Consider the following 20,687-nt stretch of genomic DNA (forward strand, 5'->3'; position numbering starts at 1 on the left):
ACCAAGAAAAATAGCCATGGTTTCATAGTGAATAATTGGAGTGACTTAAACAATTGTAAAGTCTTTTGGCTGCTTTATACTGCACATGAAAAACATGTAATTTGCATGTGAATTGATCAGGACAAAACACTAGATGTCAGTGTTGTAGTTTTGACATTTTATCAAGAACTATTTCAAGACTTTTCTTCCTTTAATCACCTAAATATTCCTCAGTGACACAACATTTAAGACGTCTCACTCTTTACATTTAGATAAATGCTTACTAGAACAAGCACTTTCAAAGAATTATTTAGTTTGTTATTAGCACTGTGTAGTGCTACTGATTTTTGAGAATAAAACATATATATATATTAATGTATTTACTTTTTAGCTAAGTACATTCTCCAAACTTTGTTTCTTAATATACGCTCTAGGCAACACTAGACCTAGGAGATGCATCTGAGGGGAAAAAATTTTTGGCCCTGTAATTTGGTATGTTGGAGATATTCCAATTTTCATTGAAGTGAATTACAGTGTTATTAATTTTTGCTTGGCAAAATTTTAGATATTTGCAGTAATATAGTTGTTTTCTAATAATAATATTCTGTCATCTATTTGCATGTGAAAGCTTAGAGTCACATGTTTTCATATTTCTTAAGTTTACTTACCATATAAAATACATAAAAAGCTTTCAATTAAATATGTAGCAAATGAGTTTTCTGTCTTAAAAATGATTTCTCTTTAGTAAGAAATATGCAGCTCTATCAGGGTGGTAGAATTTGTGACTTCATACCTTTAACAGTTCTTTTGATATTTTTTTGATGCTATAGACACATTTTGTTTTTATTTTATTTATTTTAATTTTTTTTTTCTTTCCTATACATGGGCAGGCACCAGGAATCGAACCCAGGTCCTCTGGCATGGCAGGCAAGTGTTCTTGCCAGCTGAGCCACCGTGGCCCGCCCTATTTTTTTTTTAATTTTTGATTTCAAGAATTTATTTTGTCTAATAGTCATTTTGTTTTTAAAGTATACTTTTTTAAAAATGTAAAATACCTTATTTTCTGTGTAGCTTTTATTTTAAACACCTTGTTTTTATGCATGTTTGAGTTTCAACTTTGTATATGTATGCTTTTGTTTGCTATTTGCTACTATTACAAATTATTATTTGAAATGTGTTAAATATTTAGTTCCATATCCTTTTCTTTTCATGAATTTTTAATACTTAAAAAATAAAGTAATTAAGCAAAAGTAATGCTAAAATTATAAGTATTATAATCACTAATTAAAGGTCAGATCTTTCCAGCAGTTCTATTTTGATTCATGAAGAGATTGACGGAAACTGTTCAGAAGTTAATAGGTGATTATCCATTCTCTTCCTTTTACTTTAGACATGGCAATACACTGATACAAAAAGGCTGAATGGAAATTTTAAAGCAAAATATTCACATTTGGTTGAAAGTTATTTATAAAAGAAATTGGGGCTTAGAGTTGAAGAATAATTTTGAAGTAACTGTAAGAGACAATCATACAAGAAAAAAAAAAAGAGACAATCATACTTCTAAAAAAAAAAAAAAAAGAAGTAGGAAAGATTATAGTTAAGATACTTTGGTAGGGTTAAATGGATCCAGAGCAGACTTGTTGAAATGTAGCACTGTGGGGCTGTGGATTGTTTTTCAATACCTCAGGTTTAAGTGAATGTTCTTGTTTGGCTATGGAATTAAGTATGGAGCAGCAGTAAACCTGTTTATGCACAGGCATTTTTTTTTCTTTTAGTGTTGGCTTTAAATGGTATTTTATTTTAATATAAATATTTATTAGATTACTTAAATTAATATTGTTACTTAAAAGAGATAATTTTGATAGAAAAAGTTGTAGTTAATGGTATTTTCTTTATTAATATTTGAGATTCACCCAGTTCTGGAGTTGACTAAAGAAAGTATAATTATTTTGCAAAGAGACTACTGCTAAGTGGTAGTTGCTAGGGTGTTTCTGAGTTTTCCTCTTCTTTGGTAACTTTCTCAGCCTTTTTATAGGCTTTTGTTCTGCTTATTAAAAAATGTTACAAGTTACTTAGTTGTTGGTTGATTTTCTCCTTTGAAGTATTTCCTAATACATTCCATAGATTTCTTCCGAAGAACAAAACAGAAGCTCCTCAGAAGTTTGGATGATAATGATGCATGCAGGTTCTTCTGACTTTGTGTACATTTGTTGTTAAATGTTGAAGTATCTTTAACTTCAGAAACTGAGAGAGACTGTAACAGTTAAAGTACTGAGAGCTTGATTCTGCAAGTTCTCTGACCCCAGCCATTTCAATCTTAAATGATGAACTAGTTTGCTGGTAACCTGTATATGCTTATTATAGTGGTTCTGCTGAAATATACTTACAAATTTGTATCTTCAGCCCATACCTTGGTCTTTACATACTGTCACCTGGCAGTGTATTTGAATCATCAGTATCTTGGTATCTTGGCATGTGCTACCTTAGATAATTTCTTTTTCAAAAATGCCAGAATACCCAATTTCATAATATTGTATGCAGATTATATAAACACAGGTTTTAATTTTTTCTGGACACAAATTTAGAATTTTAGTACCTGGGACATATCCCTCAGAAAGAAATTATAACAGTACTGCACCATTTTCTTGATAGATTAAAGTTATTTTCTTGTCATTTGTTTTTAAAATAACCTTCTTTAGTCTCTTGAGGTAGTTCAATGAGGCAGTTAATGTCCATGGACTTGAAAATGTCCTACTCTGGTTTCACATCAGCTTCTCTTACAGGGATGTGGCAGGAGCTATTGGATGTGTTTCTGCTCCCTGGGTCCTGGGTCTTAAAGCTGCTGTAGCCTTATTATCATTGTGCGGGGCCAGGTCTCTGGGGGCCGTGTGATGGACAGGTCTCCATTCTCTACTGTTCATGCAGTTGTGGGACTCAAAGACAAGATCAGAGATAGCTGGAGGGCTTTACCTTCATAAAGGGCCATCGTATTAACGTTTATTTCAACTCTTAGGTTCTGTAGGAAGCTGTGGATCAGAAAAGGATCATTTTTCTGAAGATGATCAAGCAATGGAAGCTGACAATGAAGATGATATTGAACCCTGTGACAAAGAAAATGAGAATGCTGTAGAATCTGGCGTGGGAACTAATACGGGCTGGGCAGATGCCATGGCTAAGATCCTTAACAAAAAAACTCCTCCAAGTAAACCCACCATTTTGGTCAAAAACAAAAAGCTGGAAAAGGAAAAAGAAAAGTTAAAGCAAGAAAGACTAGAGAAAAGAAAACAGGTGTGTTCTACCAGTTGTCTTTTTTGATTAGATTGTTTGTCTAGTCTAGTTCTTATTCATAGCAAAATGTTCCTTGCAATGTTTGTCCAATTAGCATTCCAGACTTTGACTTGATTTTTATGTGGGGATGGATAACCAAGGTTATGTCAGAAACCTAGTTTAAATTACTGTGTTGGGCATGTTCACTTTTTAAATCATCTAAGCAAAACAAGAGAAACTAAACTCTACGGAAATTTATTCTTTTAAAATCCAGTAATTATAAATGTGGCAGTGAACCCTGGGTTTAAATATTTTAGTCAATTTAGCTGTTTACATGCTGACTTTATTAGGATCTGAGGTAATCTTCAGATTAGAATGTGTTTCATAAGCACGTTAGTTACTTTTTTGCTAAACCTGTTTTTATAATGTAAGTTTGTGAAGATATCTTTAGTCAGAGGTTGGTTGCAGTTCAATAATAAACTGATTATTTCATCACTGTATAAACTTGAATTCATTATGCTTTTTGTTGAACCACCGATAGAAGTTAGAATAGTACAATCTGTTAATTGAAGTCCACAATTTGGACACGTGTTATGCTGTTGTATATTATAGATATAAAGAAGTCATGATAAGGTTTTTATATCCCCTGTACTTAGTGAAGTATCTCTGTCCCTCAAATGTTTAGTTGCTGAAATAATTGTTATTTTCTAATGGAAGAAAACTGATTTTCCACAAGTGTACTGGCAATATACAAGTGCTAGTTTCCAAGAGGTACTTTATAGATAAAATTAAAGGAAAAACAGATTTGAATTGGAATATATGTCAGTATTTGTTAGCAGTCCCCTTATCTTGTTTCCTGATGCACATTTTCTTTGTTTTTAATACTGGTTTCTTCATTTGAAAGTCCTATATTGGGAATTTTCAAGCATTGCTCTTGGAAACAAACATAAAGTACATTTATGATTTATTTGGTATTCTCATTGTACTTTAAGATATATTTTGTCTCTAAATCTTACTGATAACTTTTTAAACAAATTTGAATCTTTATAATATCTGGCAACAGCTAGCAGAGGCTTTAAAAAACCTCAGATCCTTAATTACCTCTAGTCCTAACATTCCAGTAAGGGTAAGAACAATATTTTGAGGCGGAGAGAAGTGTATCCTAACTGTGCTTTAAGTCAAAGCTAGAGTGCCACTGTCCACGTCATACATGAAAGCACACATGTTCATAACCAGAAACATGAGAGAGAAGCAGCTATGAATATTCTTTATATATATTTCTGAGTAGGGTCTATATATCTATATTATCATTATTTCTTAGTGTTCATTAAATTTTATGAATTTCCAGTATTTTAGTTACTTATTTCTAATCATAAATATAAAAATTCATTTCACAATTAAAGAGATGTTTTGGGATTATGCATGTTTGTTACCACTTGTGTACTACAGATAATTAAGAATTGACTTTTGATTTAAAAGTAAGATTTTTTTCCCGGACATAAACTGGTAGTGAATTTCATCACTGCTAAAATGAATTTACTGATTTGAGGAAGAATGTATTTATTTACAAAGGAATCAGGCTAATTTGAGAGCAAGAATTTTGTCTACTATGATTAGGAATTTTCATTAATACATATTGAGAGATAGATGAGTAGAGAAAAGGAAGTGATAAACATTTTTTATTAGTTCTTATTACTGATGTAGTGTTTACCAGATTCTTGGTTATTAGTTCATCATATTCTTTGCATATGATGTTTGGTGAAATGTTTGCCTAAGAAGGAAACCTGGAGAAGCAACTTATTGAGTTAAGTGCCTGGGCAGAGGGCACTGCTTGAAGGCGGTTTTGAACATTTTGTTCATGGTATTTTTTTCTTTTTCACTGTTCCTCTTCTACTTCTGTATGATAGCAGAGAAATACATTGGCTTTTGTTTGATCGATATACCATATATGGCACGGATGTCGCTCAGATGTGCCATAAGAGGAGAAACAGATTAAAATGTCTTTGTGAAAGGAAAAATAGTCACTGTATAAATAGGATATATGTGGATATGAAGCTTTTCTTTTAAAAACTGGTACAAACTATTAATTCTCACTGCCATGGAAGTAAGTTTCTGAAAATAAAGAGAAACGGTGTATAAGCTTATGGTTATTTAGCAACTTCCTTAGATTTACCTGGTAATGGCAGATCACGTATGTTCTTCTCTCACATTCTACTGTATAGTGCCTGGCTGAATGTGCTGGCAGCTCTCCAGGCCCCTGCTGGCAGAGAACCTGACAGAAACTCACTTTGTGCCTCTCACATGACACGCTCTGTGCTAACCACAGCCTCCCTGAATTGAACCCCTAATATTGTGGGGTTTGTTTTAAAGTCCCTATGACAGGCTAAGCCAGAATGATTTATTACCTTTGTCCTTTCACAGAGTATCATATCAAAGTGTGCTGCACTTTCAAAAATGCCTAATATTCTTTCACATAACAATATTTATAACACAGCTTGATAAGAAACGGGAGTGGGAAATGATATGCAGAGTAAAACCAGATGTTGTTAAAGACAAAGAAACAGAGAGAAATCTTCAGAGAATTGCAACAAGGTAAGATAGTGTTTTTGCTCTTTAAAAAATATGTATACCAACATGTTACTAGAATAAAAATAAGAAACAAACCATAGGACTGCACAACACAAATAGTAGACCCTAATATAGGCTATAGTTCATAGTATAATTATAATATTGTTTCATCAGTTATAACAAAGTTTAGAATTAATTGGAAAGTTAATTATAGGGAAAACTGTGGGAGTCTATGAGAACTCTGAATTTCCTGCATGATTTTTTATAAACCTACAATTTCTCTAATAAAAAAATGTAAAAAAAAAAAAAAAAAAGGACTAATTTTTTGATAGTGATCTATTTCTGCCAGATTTGATTTTTTAAGCTCTGCCTTCTAGGAATCAAGTGATTTAAATCTAAGCCTGCCTGTTCAGTACTTTACTCAACCCAAGATTTTGTAGGTCTCATGAGGAAAGAATATAATGTGCTAAGTGTATGTTCAGTAAGAATGTATTTTAGATCATCTTTTTTTTTTTGGCATGGGCAGGCATCAGGAACCAAACCCGGGTCTCTGGCATGGCAGGCAAGAACTCTGCCAGCTGAGCCACAGTGACCCTCCCTAGATCATCTTATTTTTATAATCACGAGAACAGTGTAATCAGACCTTATTACATTTCTATCATGATAATTATCTAAATCTATGGCACTAGATGATTATTTTTATCTTGCATTATATTCATGACAAAACATGTTACACGATCTAACAATTTGATGCTACCCTTTTATATCCCTGCACCATATACTTGTTTGATGCCTTCTTTGTTCAGAAGTAAGTAAGATATGGTGGCTGCTGGGTGGTCCCTGCCCACTCATTTGTAGGAATGAAAGTAATTCTTTACTTTGAGAATAGAGATATGACTATGTGTTGGAAACACAGGACAGGAGATTTTCTAGGGAATTGGGAAGGCTTCACAGACAAGAGGAGGTAGCAGTTGTATTTAGTGGAATTATTTAAAAATTCTATTTCTTAAATTCTATTGGTCATTTTCTGCTCCGTTGAGGTACAGTGAGGTAGTGAAGTGTGGTGGTTAAGCATGTGGGTGATAGAGCCGGTCTGCTGTGTTTAAATCCCAGGACTGACCCTTATTAGCTGTGTGTCATTGGGCAGTTAATTAATTTCTCTCTGCCCCAATTCACCTTGCTGTAAAAAAGAGAATAGTATTATATTTGCCCTGTAGAGTTTCTCTGAAAATTAAGCGAATTAAGGCATATAAAGCTCTAAAAAAGTACATGGTTCCTGTACAAATCTGAGATAAAGTACCTTCTTAAATTCTGCACCCTAAGCAACTCACTTAGCTCACCCTAGTCCTGGCTTTGCTGTGAAGGGTCTGGAATTTACTCTCCTTGCAAGCTAATAAATTGGCCTGGTAAAGTGTGTTAGATGTCTAGATGTCAGCAGAAGACAAGAGGTTCCCAGGGCAGAGATAAAGGACTCCTAGCAAAGGCAATACCTAGAGCTTTAGGTTGCTGATTTCCCTTGTCCTACAGGGGCAACACAGATGTCCTAGATGGGTGTTTGCACATGCAATGGGTTGTGTTTTGGGAAAAAAACACTGTGCTTGCTTTTATAGTGGATGAAAGCAGTCTGCTTTATGCTTGCGGGAGCAGCCTGCTTTTTGGCTGTGCTATGGGGCTTACTGAAACACAGCTCTGAGAAATGGCCTGAATCAGTGCCTTGCATTCTAAATCATTATATCAAGAGAATAGATAAGAGCTGGTGGGGATCTTAATGATTTAAATTAATGCTGTCCAAAAACAAAAAAGCAAACAAACAAAAAAATGCTGTCCAGTAGAAGAAATATTATGTGACCAATGTATGTAATTTAAAATTTTCTAGCAGCCACATTAACAGTAAAAGGAAGATGTAATTTATTCCTATAATATACTTAACCCATTATATTCAAAATAATGTCATTTTACCATATAATCAATAGAAAACACTTTTTAATCAGATATTTATTTCATTCTCAGTTCATACTAAGTTTTTGAAATCCAGTGTGCGTTTTAAACTTGCAGTACATCTCAGTTCATATTACACCTTTTTAGTGCTCAAAAGAGCCACATGTAATTAGTGGCTGTTGTATTGGACACTGCAAGTCTAAATCTTCAGAACTCATCTTTGAATGAACTTATATAACTCTAGAACAAAGTACTTTAAATAAATATTTAAAAAAATTTTAATTTCATATCACAAGAGTTATATATAGCCTTATACATTTTAAGCTACTCAAGTATTATTTTTCTCATTTACCTATGAAATTGAGATCCAGAAAATCTTTCCTATAGTCAAATTCTTAGTTAACTAAAAAGGCTGTGCTCTTTCTATTACACTGTAATGCCTTCAAACATAATATAATTATAATATAAATAGGAAAATGTTTCTAGTTTGAGAAATAGGTATTTGTGTATTAAAAGCAATTCTCAGTCCAAATAGCACAAAAGTTGATTTAGAAAGAGGAAAGGTGAAAAATACCATATACCAATTCACATGTATTTGTTCTCTGTATTCAAAACTCTATATTCACTGATTAAAATGTATGTTCAGTTTTCAGACATACTCTTTCTTTTTTTTTTTAATCTTTTTTTTTTTTTTTTAACATGGGCAGGCACCGGGAATCGAACCCGGGTCCTCTGGCATGGCAGGCAGGCATTCTTGCCTGCTGAGCCACATACTCTTTCAAGTGCCTAAATACTTGCCTCTTTTCTAGGCAATGCAAATACATTTTTCCTGCTCTTATAGACTTTGTAGTCTAGTGTAATTGTTATTTAACTACATTGTTGTGGTCCTGTTATATTCTACAGGGGTGTGGTGCAATTATTTAATGCTGTTCAGAAGCATCAAAAGAATGTGGATGAAAAAGTTAAAGAAGCTGGAAGCTCTATTAGAAAGCGTGCTAAGTTGATATCAACAGTTTCTAAGAAAGATTTCATCAGTGTTCTTAGAGGAATGGATGGAAGTACAAATGAGAAAAATTCTACAGGGAGGAGCACAAAAGCCAAACAGGTAAGACTTTTATGTAGGAATCTGTTATCAGACTTTCACCTCTTAAACTAAAGAGTTTGAAATGGAAAGGCACACTATAGAAATATGTTTTCCAAATTTTATTAAAATTCCTGCATGCCCTTTCCTAATTTCTTTAAGAGTTTGGATTCTTTAGTTCCATGCTGACTTACTTAGTATGGAAATTGTCAGTTATTGATATCATATTCCTGGTATAATTCAGGAACCAAATAGACTCAAGTAAACTTTTTTCGAGATAGGGCTGCCGTGTTAGCTCATTAAGCTGCCAGATTACAATATACCAGAAATGGAATGGTTTTTATGAAAGAAATTTAATTAGTTACAGGTTTACAGTTCTAAGGCTGAGAAAATGTTCAAATTAAGGCCCCAACAAGAGGTTGGGTTACCTTCATTAAGGAAAGACTGATGCCGTTCGTAACACCTCTGTCCTGGAAGGCACATGACTGGCATCTGCTGGTCCCTTGCACCTGTTTCCATTGCTTTTGTCCTGTTTCCAAGTGGGCTTTCCTCACTTGACATTTGTGAGCCTTCACTTAGCTCCTCTGGGACACAACTCTGTGTTTCGGCTTGCTTAGGATCTCATGGGAAAGCGCATTGCGACATCTGCTGGGCCCTGCATCTCCAAACTTCTGGTCTTGTATTGGCTCTGTCAGCTCTGAAGCATCTGTTCTCTGAGCATCTGCATCTAAAGTTTCTTCAAAATGTTTCTCCTTTTAAAGGACTCTAGTAAATTAATCAAAACCCGCCTTGAATGGGCAGTCACACCTCTATATAACCAAAAGGCCGCACACAAAATTGGGCACACCACATTTCTGTGGGAATAATCTAATCAAAAGCATTTCCAACCTACAATATTGAATCATGATGAAAAGAAACAACTGCACCCACAAGATTGGATCAGGATTAAAGGATGTGGCTTTTCTGAGGTAACACACTTTCAGATTAGCAGAACTGTTATCTCCCATGTCTGATTTTGTGCATTTTGGGGAATAGAAGCCTACATGATAAGAGTGTGCCTCAGTTTCACACTTTTTCCCACAGAGATAATTGTGATGATATGTAACTTCTAAAATATGAAGCTTTGGTTCTTTAGGAAATAAGGGGCAAAGTCATCCTTGTGTTGAGGCCAGCTTTGGTGATGTTTGGTAGTTGGGAGATGAAAGACATAAATACAGTTCGCAGTCTTTGATATGATAATGTTGCCTCTCCAGCCCTTTTGACCCGTGGACTTCAGTGGTTTCCTATTTAATATTCAAGGTGAAAGGTTTTGAAATGTGCTTGTTTTAGTTTGTTGATTCTGCCAGAAATGCAATATACCAGAAATGGGTTGGCTTTTTTTTTTTTTTTTTTTGCATGGACAGGCACTGGGAATCAAACCCGGGTCTCCGGCATTGCAGGCGAGAACTCTGCCACTGAGCCACCGTGACCCGCCCATGGGTTGGCTTTTAAAAAGGGAATTTATTAAGTTACAAGTTCACAGTTTAAACTAAGGCATCCAGAGAAAAATACCTTGACTCAAGGAAGGCCAATGTCTGTCACATGGGAAGACATGTGGCTGGCATCTGCTGGTCCTTGCTTCCAGGTTCTGATTCCAGTATTTTCCTCCCTAAGCATCTGTGAGCCTTCACTTAGCTCTTCTGGGGCAAACTCTGGTTCTGGCTTGCATAGTATCTTATGGGAAGGCACATGGCAATGTCTGCTGGGCTCTGCATCTCTTTGAGCTCTGAAGCAACTACGTATTCTCCAAATTATCTCTCCTTTTAAAGTACTCCAGTAAACTAATCAAGATCTACTTAAGTGGGTGGAGCCTCTCTCCATCAAATCAGAAGACCATACCCACAGCTGGATGCGCCATATCTCCACGGATATAATCTAATCAAAGGTTTCTACCCTACCTTTGATTAAAGGACATGGTTTTTCTGGGGTACACAACACTTTCAAGCCAGCACAGTGCTTTACTCGTAAAAGTGCTAATTAAAAAAAAAATTAAAGCAAAGTACATAGTTGAATTTGATGGCTTGATTTCTGTTGCCGACAAAAAATACTTTATTCACTGAGGACATTAGAGTTTCTGTCATAAGTTTTTTGTGTTTTGAGAACACAATTGAAACTCTAGCAAGAAAAACATTTAGGAATTTCATGCCAACCTGGGGTTGAAGTATTTTTTTCAACTTCCTTGATTAAATTGCCATTGTGCTTAATTTTGACATTTTCTCAGCTTTTTAAGTTTGTCTCTCATGATGACAAACTACATTTGCATAATAATGGTTTTCACTGGTGCTACTATTTTAAAGCATCTTTTAGAAGTAATTATAAACATATGAACACTGTGTTTGGAATTTCTGCTTTTTTAGTTAAAACGTCCTCACAGCCTGTGTTCTTGCTAGTGACAATTTATTGTTAAAATTGGCGAAAGATCAGCAGCATTAAATGAGAAAGAGCTAATAGGAAGGCACAAAGGAAAAGGCTTGTTCTTTTTCCTTTTCTTGTTGGTTTCAAAATAATTTTTTATGGAAACTTTTTTTATTGCTTTTGGATTATTTCTTTAGTGAGCTATGGAAATTCAGCAGGGTTCTTTCCAATCGCATCAGCAGGTTTTCTTTCTTAATCATTTGAACTTGCCCTTCATTTTCTTTTTTTCTGCTCCAGTTATCATAGGCATAGTACTAATCTAGATGAGGTCAAAAATTGCTTGAGATTCAAGCCAAAGTGGATTTATTCAAATTATTTCTAGAACTACCTACCCCAGTTCACCAATACCCTGCGCATTTCTTTTGTTTAAAAATGTTTGTTTCATTTTAATTTTATACTCATGAATGAATAACCAGACTTTTTTTGAAGTACACTTGAGTTTACATGTGAATAATTAGATAAAATCTAGTATTTGTGGTTTAAATTGATATCAGAAATATTTTTAAATGCCTCTTTGTGCCAGTTGCTACCCCTTATATCTTTTAAAGTCTTACAATTAAGATACACATATGGATTCAAATAAATAAGTAGCAAAGAAGATTAACACCACAACATACAAATTCTATATTAATGTGTCTAGAGTACATGTTAATATTGGTTACACTGAGTACAGTAAAATGGTAAATTAAGTGCCTACCCTTAGTGTGAGGGGAATTTCAAAGTATATGTGGGAATATTAATTTAAGATACAGATAAGTAATTCCAGGTATGTTTACTGAATTAGATGGACTATTTAGGCATTTGAAGGATATGAGGAAGGCAAAGCTAGGAATAGATTTGGTGTGCCAAAACTATTTATAAATGAATTACAGGATAATGCTTTTTTTCATTTGTATTTCACTTTGTCCTTTCATGGTTGCTTATTTCACCCTTTCCTAATGGATTCTCCTCCCCTCGTCATACAGTATGAACAGTGACCTCTTATGGCCATTGCTCATTGTCCTTTCTCTGGACAATCCTGGTCTTCAGAACACAAGATTTTTATCCAATACCCTCTTTTTTTGATGGATAAATAAGTTTATTTGTAAATTGAGTCAACACTAAATGATTGACCTATAAACTTCAATAGAAGAAGATGAATTTCAAAACCACTGTGAAGGTCATCTCTATAAATGTGATTTTCCCAGTATGCAATACTAGAAGTAACTTAACCTGACATCTTAATTTGCGAAAGTTCAATAAACTGGAGCTGTATGTCCTTCTCCCACAGCAAATTTACTCTAAGGGTTGCTATAATACAAACTCTGCAAGGAAAAGAACTTCAGTATTGTTTCCTCCTGGTAGAGGAGAAAAACAGCCTAGTTATGAGACCAACCATGTCACAATGAAAAATTGCACTAACTGCTTCAGATTATTAGTAATAGATGATGCTGATGTGAAAAACTTGTGTATTCTAGGGCCCTTATATATAAAATCCATTAGGGTCTGCAATATCAGTAGAGGGTTAGTTAACTTAGGTAGAATGAGGATTTAAGCAGGATATAATGCAGCATAGCATTTCTTACTATGAAATCAAGTACAGTCTAATTAGGAGAAAAACCAACTGGACTCTAAAATTATACACACCTTAATGACAAGACTCCCCACCACATGTGAATATAAAACATTTAATTTAAAAATATTATAAATGCACATAGTGTATTCTATAGCTGCCAGGTTTTTGTTTTTGTTTTTTTTTAAAAGGAAACTGTAAGTTACACTCTGATTAAGACCTTATGTCTTCACCCTTGAAAAAGCCCATAATGGTCAGACTTATAGCCCCAATTGTTAAACACTTGGATCGAGTCATAACCAGTTTCCTTGCAAAAGGACCCTGTACACATTTATCAATTCTAGTGTCTTAATAGCTACCTAATAAGTCATTAACATACAGAAACATGCATCATGAGAAGAAAGAAACATCATCCACCCCTTCTGCATATTAGCAACCTGTCCTGAGCAGCAGCACTCACATCACTGAGGTCTGTGGACAGTCACTGCACATTCATACTGAGTGAAGATGGAATGGCTGAAATACAGATGCAGCATACTACAATTTCTTCCAAAAATGTCACAAATTTAACCAAAGTATTTTACAGAATTTACTATAAAACGCCTATAGTAAACTGTCCCTGATATTCCTTCAGAACTGAGATTTGGTATTCTCCCTTCCCAAGACCAGGGCTGGGATTTCTCTATCCTCATTGGTGTATTAGCCTGTGAGCTCCTTTAGGGCAGGGGCCATGAGCAGGCCCCTCTGTATCCTCATGACTTCACAGGGCTCTGACCACCTTGTAGCCACCAAAGAGAACATTTTTGGGAGCATTGACCAGGTAGCTAGAGATGAATGCATAGGGCTTGCTTTCTCTCTTGGGTATTATTATCCCTGTTTCTTGGAATTCTTTATTTTACTGCTGATCCACAGAAAATCATGTCGAGGTGAATTTCTTTCTTTTTTTTTTTTTTTGTTGAGACTAATACAAAAAAATGTTTATTTGGTACAAAATTTATATATATATATATTTTTTTTTTTATTAATTAATGGAAAAAAAGAAATTAACCCAACATTTAGAAATCATACCATTCTACATATGCAATCAGTAATTCTTAACATCATCACATAGATGCATGATCATCGTTTCTTAGTACATTTGCATCAGTTTAGAAGAACTAGAAACACAACCAAAAAAGATATAGAATGTTAACATAGAGAAAAAAAATAAAAGTAATAATAGTAAGAACAAAACAAAACAAAAACCTGTAGCTCAGACGCAGCTTCATTCAGTGTTTTAACATGATTACTTTACAATTAGGTATTATTGTGCTGTCCATTTTTGAGTTTTTGTATCTAGTCCTGTTGCACAGTCTGTATCCCATCAGCTCCAATTACCCATTATCTTACCCTGTTTCTAACTCCTGCTGAACTCTGTTACCAATGACATATTCTAAGTTTATTCTCGAATGTCGATTCACATCATTGGGACCATACAGTATTTGTCTTTTAGTTTTCGGCAAGACTCACTCAGCATAATGTTCTCTAGGTCCATCCATGTTATTACATGCTTCATAATTTTATCCTGTCTTAAAGCTGCATAATATTCCATCGTATGTATATACCACAGTTTGTTTAGCCACTCGTCTGTTGATGGACATTTTGGCTGTTTCCATCTCTTTGCAATTGTAAATAACGCTGCTATAAACATTGGTGTGCAAATGTCCATTTGAGTTTTTGCCCTTAATTCCTTTGAGTAGATTCCCAGCAGTGGTATTGCTGGGTCGTATGGCAATTCTATATTCAGCTTTTTGAGGAACCGCCAAACTGCCTTCCACAGTGGTTGCACCATTTGACATTCCCACCAACAGTGGATAAGTGTGCCTCTTTCACCGCATCCTCTCCAGCACTTGTCATTTTCTGTTTTGTTGATAATGGCCATTCTGGTGGGTGTGAGATGATATCTCATTGTGGTTTTGATTTGCATTTCTCTAATGGCCAGGGACATTGAGCATCTCTTCATGTGCCTTTTGGCCATTTGTATTTCCTCCTCTGAGAGGTGTCTGTTCAAGTCTTTTTCCCATTTTGTAATTGGGTTGGCTGTCTTTTTGTTGTTGAGTTGAACAATCTCTTTATAAATTCTGGAAACTAGACCTTTATCTGATATGTCGTTTCCAAATATTGTTTCCCATTGTGTAGGCTGTCTTTTTACTTTCTTGATGAAGTTCTTTGATGCACAAAAGTGTTTAATTTTGAGGAGTTCCCATTTATTTATTTCCTTCTTCAGTGCTCTTGCTTTAGGTTTAAGGTCCATAAAACTGCCTCCAATTGTAAGATTCGTAAGATATCTCCCTACATTTTCCTCTAGCTGTTTTATGGTCTTAGACCTAATGTTTAGATCTTTGATCCATTTTGAGTTAACTTTTGTGTAGGGTGTGAGATATGGGTCTTCTTTCATTCTTTTGCATATGGATATCCAGTTCTCTAGGCACGATTTATTGAAGAGACTGTTCTGTCCCAGGTGAGTTGGCTTGACTGCCTTATCAAAGATCAAATGTCCATAGATGAAAGGGTCTATATCTGAGCACTCTATTCAATTCCATTGGTCAATATATCTATCTTTATGCCAATACCATGCTGTTTTGACCACTGTGGCTTCATAATATGCCTTAAAGTACGGCAGTGCAAGACCTCCAGCTTTGTTTTTTTTCCTCAAGATGTTTTTAGCAATTCGGGGCACCCTGCCCTTCCAGATAAATTTGCTTATTGGTTTTTCTATTCCTGAAAAATAAGTTGTTGGGATTTTGATTGGTATTGCATTGAATCTGTAAATCAATTTAGGTAGGATTGACATCTTAACTATATTTAGTCTTCCAATCCATGAACACAGTATGCCCTTCCATCTATTTAGGTCTTCTGTGATTTCTTTTAGCAGTTTTTTGTAGTTTTCTTTATATAGGTTTTTTGTCTCTTTAGTTAAATTTATTCCTAGGTATTTTATTCTTTTAGTTGCAATTGTAAATGGGATTCGTTTCTTGGGATTTCCCCCTCCGCTTGTTCATTGCTACTGTATAGAAATGCTACAGATTTTTGAATGTTGATCTTGTAACCTGCTACTTTGCTGTACTCATTTATTAGCTCTAGTAGTTTTGTTGTGGATTTTTCCGGGTTTTCGACGTATAGTATCATATCGCCTGCAAACAGTGATAGTTTTACTTCTTCCTTTCCAATTTTGATGCCTTGTATTTCTTTTTCTTGTCTAATTGCTCTGGCTAGAACCTCCAACACAATGTTGAATAATAGTGGTGGTAGTGGACATCCTTGTCTTGTTCCTGATCTTAGGGGGAAAGTTTTCAATTTTTCCCCATTGAGGATGATATTAGCTGTGGGTTTTTCATATATTCCCTCTATCATTTTAAGGAAGTTCCCTTGTATTCCTATCCTTTGAAGTGTTTTCAACAGGAAAGGATGTTGAATCTTGTCAAATGCCTTCTCTGCATCAATGGAGATGATCATGTGATTTTTCTGCTTTGATTTGTTGATATGGTGTATTACATTAATTGATTTTCTTATGTTGAACCATCCTTGCATACCTGGGATGAATCCTACTTGGTCATGATGTATAATTCTTTTAATGTGTTGTTGGATACGATTTGCTAGAATTTTATTGAGGATTTTTGCATCTATATTCATTAGAGAGATTGGCCTGTAGTTTTCTTTTTTTGTAATATCTTTGCCTGGTTTTGGTATGAGGGTGATGTTGGCTTCATAGAATGAATTAGGTAGTTTTCCCTCCACTTCGATTATTTTGAAGAGTTTGAGGAGAGTTGGTACTAATTCTTTCTGGAATGTTTGATAGAATTCACATGTGAAGCCGTCTGGTCCTGGACTTTTCTTTTTAGGAAGCTTTTGAATGACTGATTCAATTTCTTTACTTGTGATTGGTTTGTCGAGGTCATCTATGTCTTCTTGAGTCAAAGTTGGTTGTTCATGTCTTTCCAGGAACCCGTCCATTTCCTCTAAATTGTTGTATTTATTAGCATAAAGTTGTTCATAGTATCCTGTAATTACCTCCTTTATTTCTGTGAGGTCAGTAGTTATGTCTCCTCTTCCATTTCTGATCTTATTTATTTGCATCCTCTCTCTTCTTCTTTTTGTCAATCTTGCTAAGGGCCCATCAATCTTATTGATTTTCTCATAGAACCAACTTCTGGCCTTATTGATTTTCTCTATTGTTTTCATGTTTTCAATTTCATTTATTTCTGCTCTAATCTTTGTTATTTCTTTCCTTTTGCTTGCTTTGGGATTAGTTTGCTGCTCTTTCTCCAGTTCTTCCAAGTAGACAGTTAATTCCTGCATTTTTGCCTTTTCTTCTTTTCTGATATAGGCATTTAGGGCAATAAATTTCCCTCTTAGCACTGCCTTTGCTGTGTCCCATAAGTTTTGAGATGTTGTGTTTTCATTTTCATTCGCCTCGAGGTATTTGCTAATTTCTCTAGCAATTTCTTCTTTGACCCAGTCGTTGTTTAGGAGTGTGTTGTTGAGCCTCCACGTATTTGTGAATTTTCTGACACTCCGCCTGTTATTGATTTCCAACTTCATTCCTTTATGATCCGAGAAAGTGTTGTGTATGATTTCAATCTTTTTAAATTTGTTAAGACTTGCTTTGTGACCCAGCATATGGTCTATCTTTGAGAATGATCCATGAGCACTTGAGAAAAAGGTGTATCCTGCTGTTGTGGGATGTAATGTCCTATAAATGTCTGTTAAGTCTAGCTCATTTATAGTAATATTCAGATTCTCTATTTCTTTATTGATCCTCTGTCTAGATGTTCTGTCCATTGATGAGAGTGGTGAATTGAAGTCTCCAACTATTATGGTATATGAGTCTATTTCCCTTTTCAGTGTTTGCAGTGTATTCCTCACGTATTTTGGGGCATCTGGTTCGGTGCGTAAATATTTATGATTGTTATGTCTTCTTGTTTAATTGTTCCTTTTATTAATAGATAGTGTCCTTCTTTGTCTCTTTTAACTGTTTTACATTTGAAGTCTAATTTGTTGGATATTAGTATAGCCACTCCTGCTCTTTTCTGGTTGTTATTTGCATGAAATATCTTTTCCCAACCTTTCACTTTCAACCTATGTTTATCTTTGGGTCTAAGATGTGTTTCCTGTAGACAGCATATAGAAGGATCCTGTTTTTTAATCCATTCTGCCAGTCTATGTCTTTTGATTGGGGGATTCAGTCCATTAACATTTAGTGTTATTACTGTTTGGATTATATTTTCCTCTAACATTTTGCCTTTTGTATTATATATATCATATCTGATTTTCCTTCTTTCTACACTCTTCTCCATACCTCTCTCTTCTGTCTTTTCATATCTGACTCTAGTGCTCCCTTTAGTATTTCTTGCAGAGCTGGTCTCCTGATCACAAATTCTCTCAGTGACTTTTTGTCTGAGAATGTTTTAATTTCTCCCTCATTTTTGAAGAATAATTTTGCTGGATATAGGAGTCTTGGTTGGCAGTTTTTCTCTTTTAGTAATTTAAATATGTCATCCCACTGTCTTCTAGCTTCCATGGTTTCTGCTGAGAAATCTACACATAGTCTTATTGGGTTTCCCTTGTATGTGATGGATTGTTTTTCTCTTGCTGCTTTCAAGATCCTCTCTTTCTCTTTGACCTCTGACATTCTAACTAGTAAGTGTCTTGGAGAACGCCTATTTGGGTCTAATCTCTTTGGGGTGCGCTGCACTTCTTGGATCTGTAGTTTTAGGTCCTTCATAAGAGTTGAGAAATTTTCAGTGATAATTTCTTCCATTAGTTTTTCTCCTCTTTTTCCCTTCTCTTCTCCTTCTGGGACACCCACAACACGTATATTTATGCGGTTCATATTGTCCTTGAGTTCCCTGATAACTTGTTCAAATTTTTCCATTCTTTTCCGGATAGTTTCTGTTTCTTTTTGGAATTCAGATGTTCCATCCTCCAAATCACTAATTCTATCTTCTGTCTCTTTAAATCTATCATTGTAGGTATCCATTGTTTTTTCCATCTTTTCTACTTTATCCTTCACTTCCATAAGTTCTGTGATTTGTTTTTTCAGTTTTTCTATTTCTTCTTTATGTTCAGCCCATGTCCTCTTCATGTCCTCCCTCAATTTATCGATTTCATTTTTGAAGAGGTTTTCCATTTCTGTTCGTGTATTCAGCATTAGTTGTCTCAGCTCTTGTATCTCATTTGAACTATTGGTTTGTTCCTTTGACTGGGCCATATTCTCAATCTTCTGAGCGTGGACCGTTATCTTCTGCTGCTGGCGTCTGGGCATTTAGTCAGATTTCCCTAAGTGTCGGACCCAACAAGGTTTTAAGATTTTTCTGTGAAATCTTTGGGTTCTGTTTTTCTTATCCTGCCCAGTAGGTGGCGCTCGTGGCACACGTTTGTCTCACGTGTTTGGAAGGGATCCCCCGGTCACAGATCTCCGCGGCCTGGGGATATCCGATCCAATTCTCTCCGTTGGTTCGGGGGGCCACGCGTGGTGGGGGCATCAGCTGCCGCGGCTTGAGGGGACCCTGTAGCTGGTTGCCGGCCGCAGCGGGCCCGGGGAATTCGCCACCGGACCAGGAAGTCGCCCGCGGGGGAGGGGCGTCGGTCACCGGCCGCCGCGGCCTGGGGAATTCCCCACTGGACTAGGAAGCCGCTCGCGGGGGAGGGCCACCGCGGGTTGGATAGCCCTCTGATCCGAGACTTGTAGCCGGACCAGGAAGCCGCCCGTAAAAGAGGGGCGCCGGCCGCCTCGGCTTGGGAAACTTGCCTTTCCGAGACTCTCAGCCGGCCCGGGAAGGAGGGAGGGAGGAGCTGAATTTCTTTTTTTAAATCAGAACCATGAATAATATACAAAAGCAAGAGGAAATAAAACCTTAGACCATTGCCCTTTGCTACCTTCAGTATCAGTGAATGCAGTCTTGTTAAAGTAGTTTGACACTCCTAACTCAAAGGTTTTCCAGCTAAAATTTATTTCCAAGAGATAATACTTTAATTAGGGGGCAGTTCAGATCACGTTTTAATTCAGTAGATGTTGCCAGTATTGACATTTCTTTTGTCCTCAACCATGAACCTTGAGGTAGATAGCAGGAGTCCCACATCTGAGCTGTGAACATTGTAGGGGTCAATTGCAAAGTTTTACAGATGCCATACCCTTGAATTGTCGTTGTCTGGCCATCTGTGTCATGGTCACTTCCCTTGAACTGAGAAAGAGGTCTTCCCATGGGAGAAATCAGAGGAGTCAACCAGGTTAGCCTCATGTGCTGGTTTCTGATGAATTGATCAGTTCTGGTTCTCTACACTAGAATAATATAAAGTAAACTTTCACCCAAAAGATTTGTTTCAGGAAGGCACATAATGTGTTTTAAACATGCCTTTTAGATGTATAAATGAATAGAATGTGTACAAATGAATAGAAGAAGAGAGATATGAGGCGAATCTCCAAACTGCAGGAAAATTATCCAGGAGACCAGAGTTCTGATTTTTCTTTATCTCTCAGCAGAAGACATGATTCTTTCCTATGACTTTGTTTGTAAATCCATGGTTGAATGTAGAAGGTTGGAGGGGATATTTGAATTCAAGGCCTCAGACTGCTTGAATTGTGTTCACATCAGCGTGTTCTCTTGTGACTTGTGCAGGTCCAGTAGGTGGTAAGTCCTAGATCATACCTCATCACACTTTTCCTCATTAGGAGCCTGGCCCAGAAGTCCTTCATTGGGTCCCAGGGAGGCAGGAGGTAGGTGTGAGGTCAAATAGTGGCCTCCATTGCTTGGCATTCTCCACATGGAGTAAGGAAATAAAAAGGTATAGGAACCTTTGGATTTTATA

General features: G+C 36.0%; 1 protein-coding gene across 2 annotated transcripts in view; it reads left to right on the top strand.

The window, feature by feature from the left end:
- The window catches only part of RRP15 (ribosomal RNA processing 15 homolog), a 63,601-nt gene that overhangs the window by 11,613 nt on the left and 31,301 nt on the right, over positions 1–20,687 (top strand). For both annotated transcript variants that reach the window (XM_077157848.1, XM_077157847.1), the window contains exons 2-4: positions 2,993–3,267; positions 5,741–5,838; positions 8,656–8,857. In XM_077157848.1, coding sequence (XP_077013963.1) covers positions 2,993–3,267; positions 5,741–5,838; positions 8,656–8,857 — 575 coding nt within the window. The remainder of the gene's footprint in view (positions 1–2,992; positions 3,268–5,740; positions 5,839–8,655; positions 8,858–20,687) is intronic.

This window comes from Tamandua tetradactyla, chromosome 4 (assembly GCF_023851605.1).
Source record: "Tamandua tetradactyla isolate mTamTet1 chromosome 4, mTamTet1.pri, whole genome shotgun sequence".
NCBI classification, from domain to species: Eukaryota; Metazoa; Chordata; class Mammalia; order Pilosa; family Myrmecophagidae; genus Tamandua; species Tamandua tetradactyla.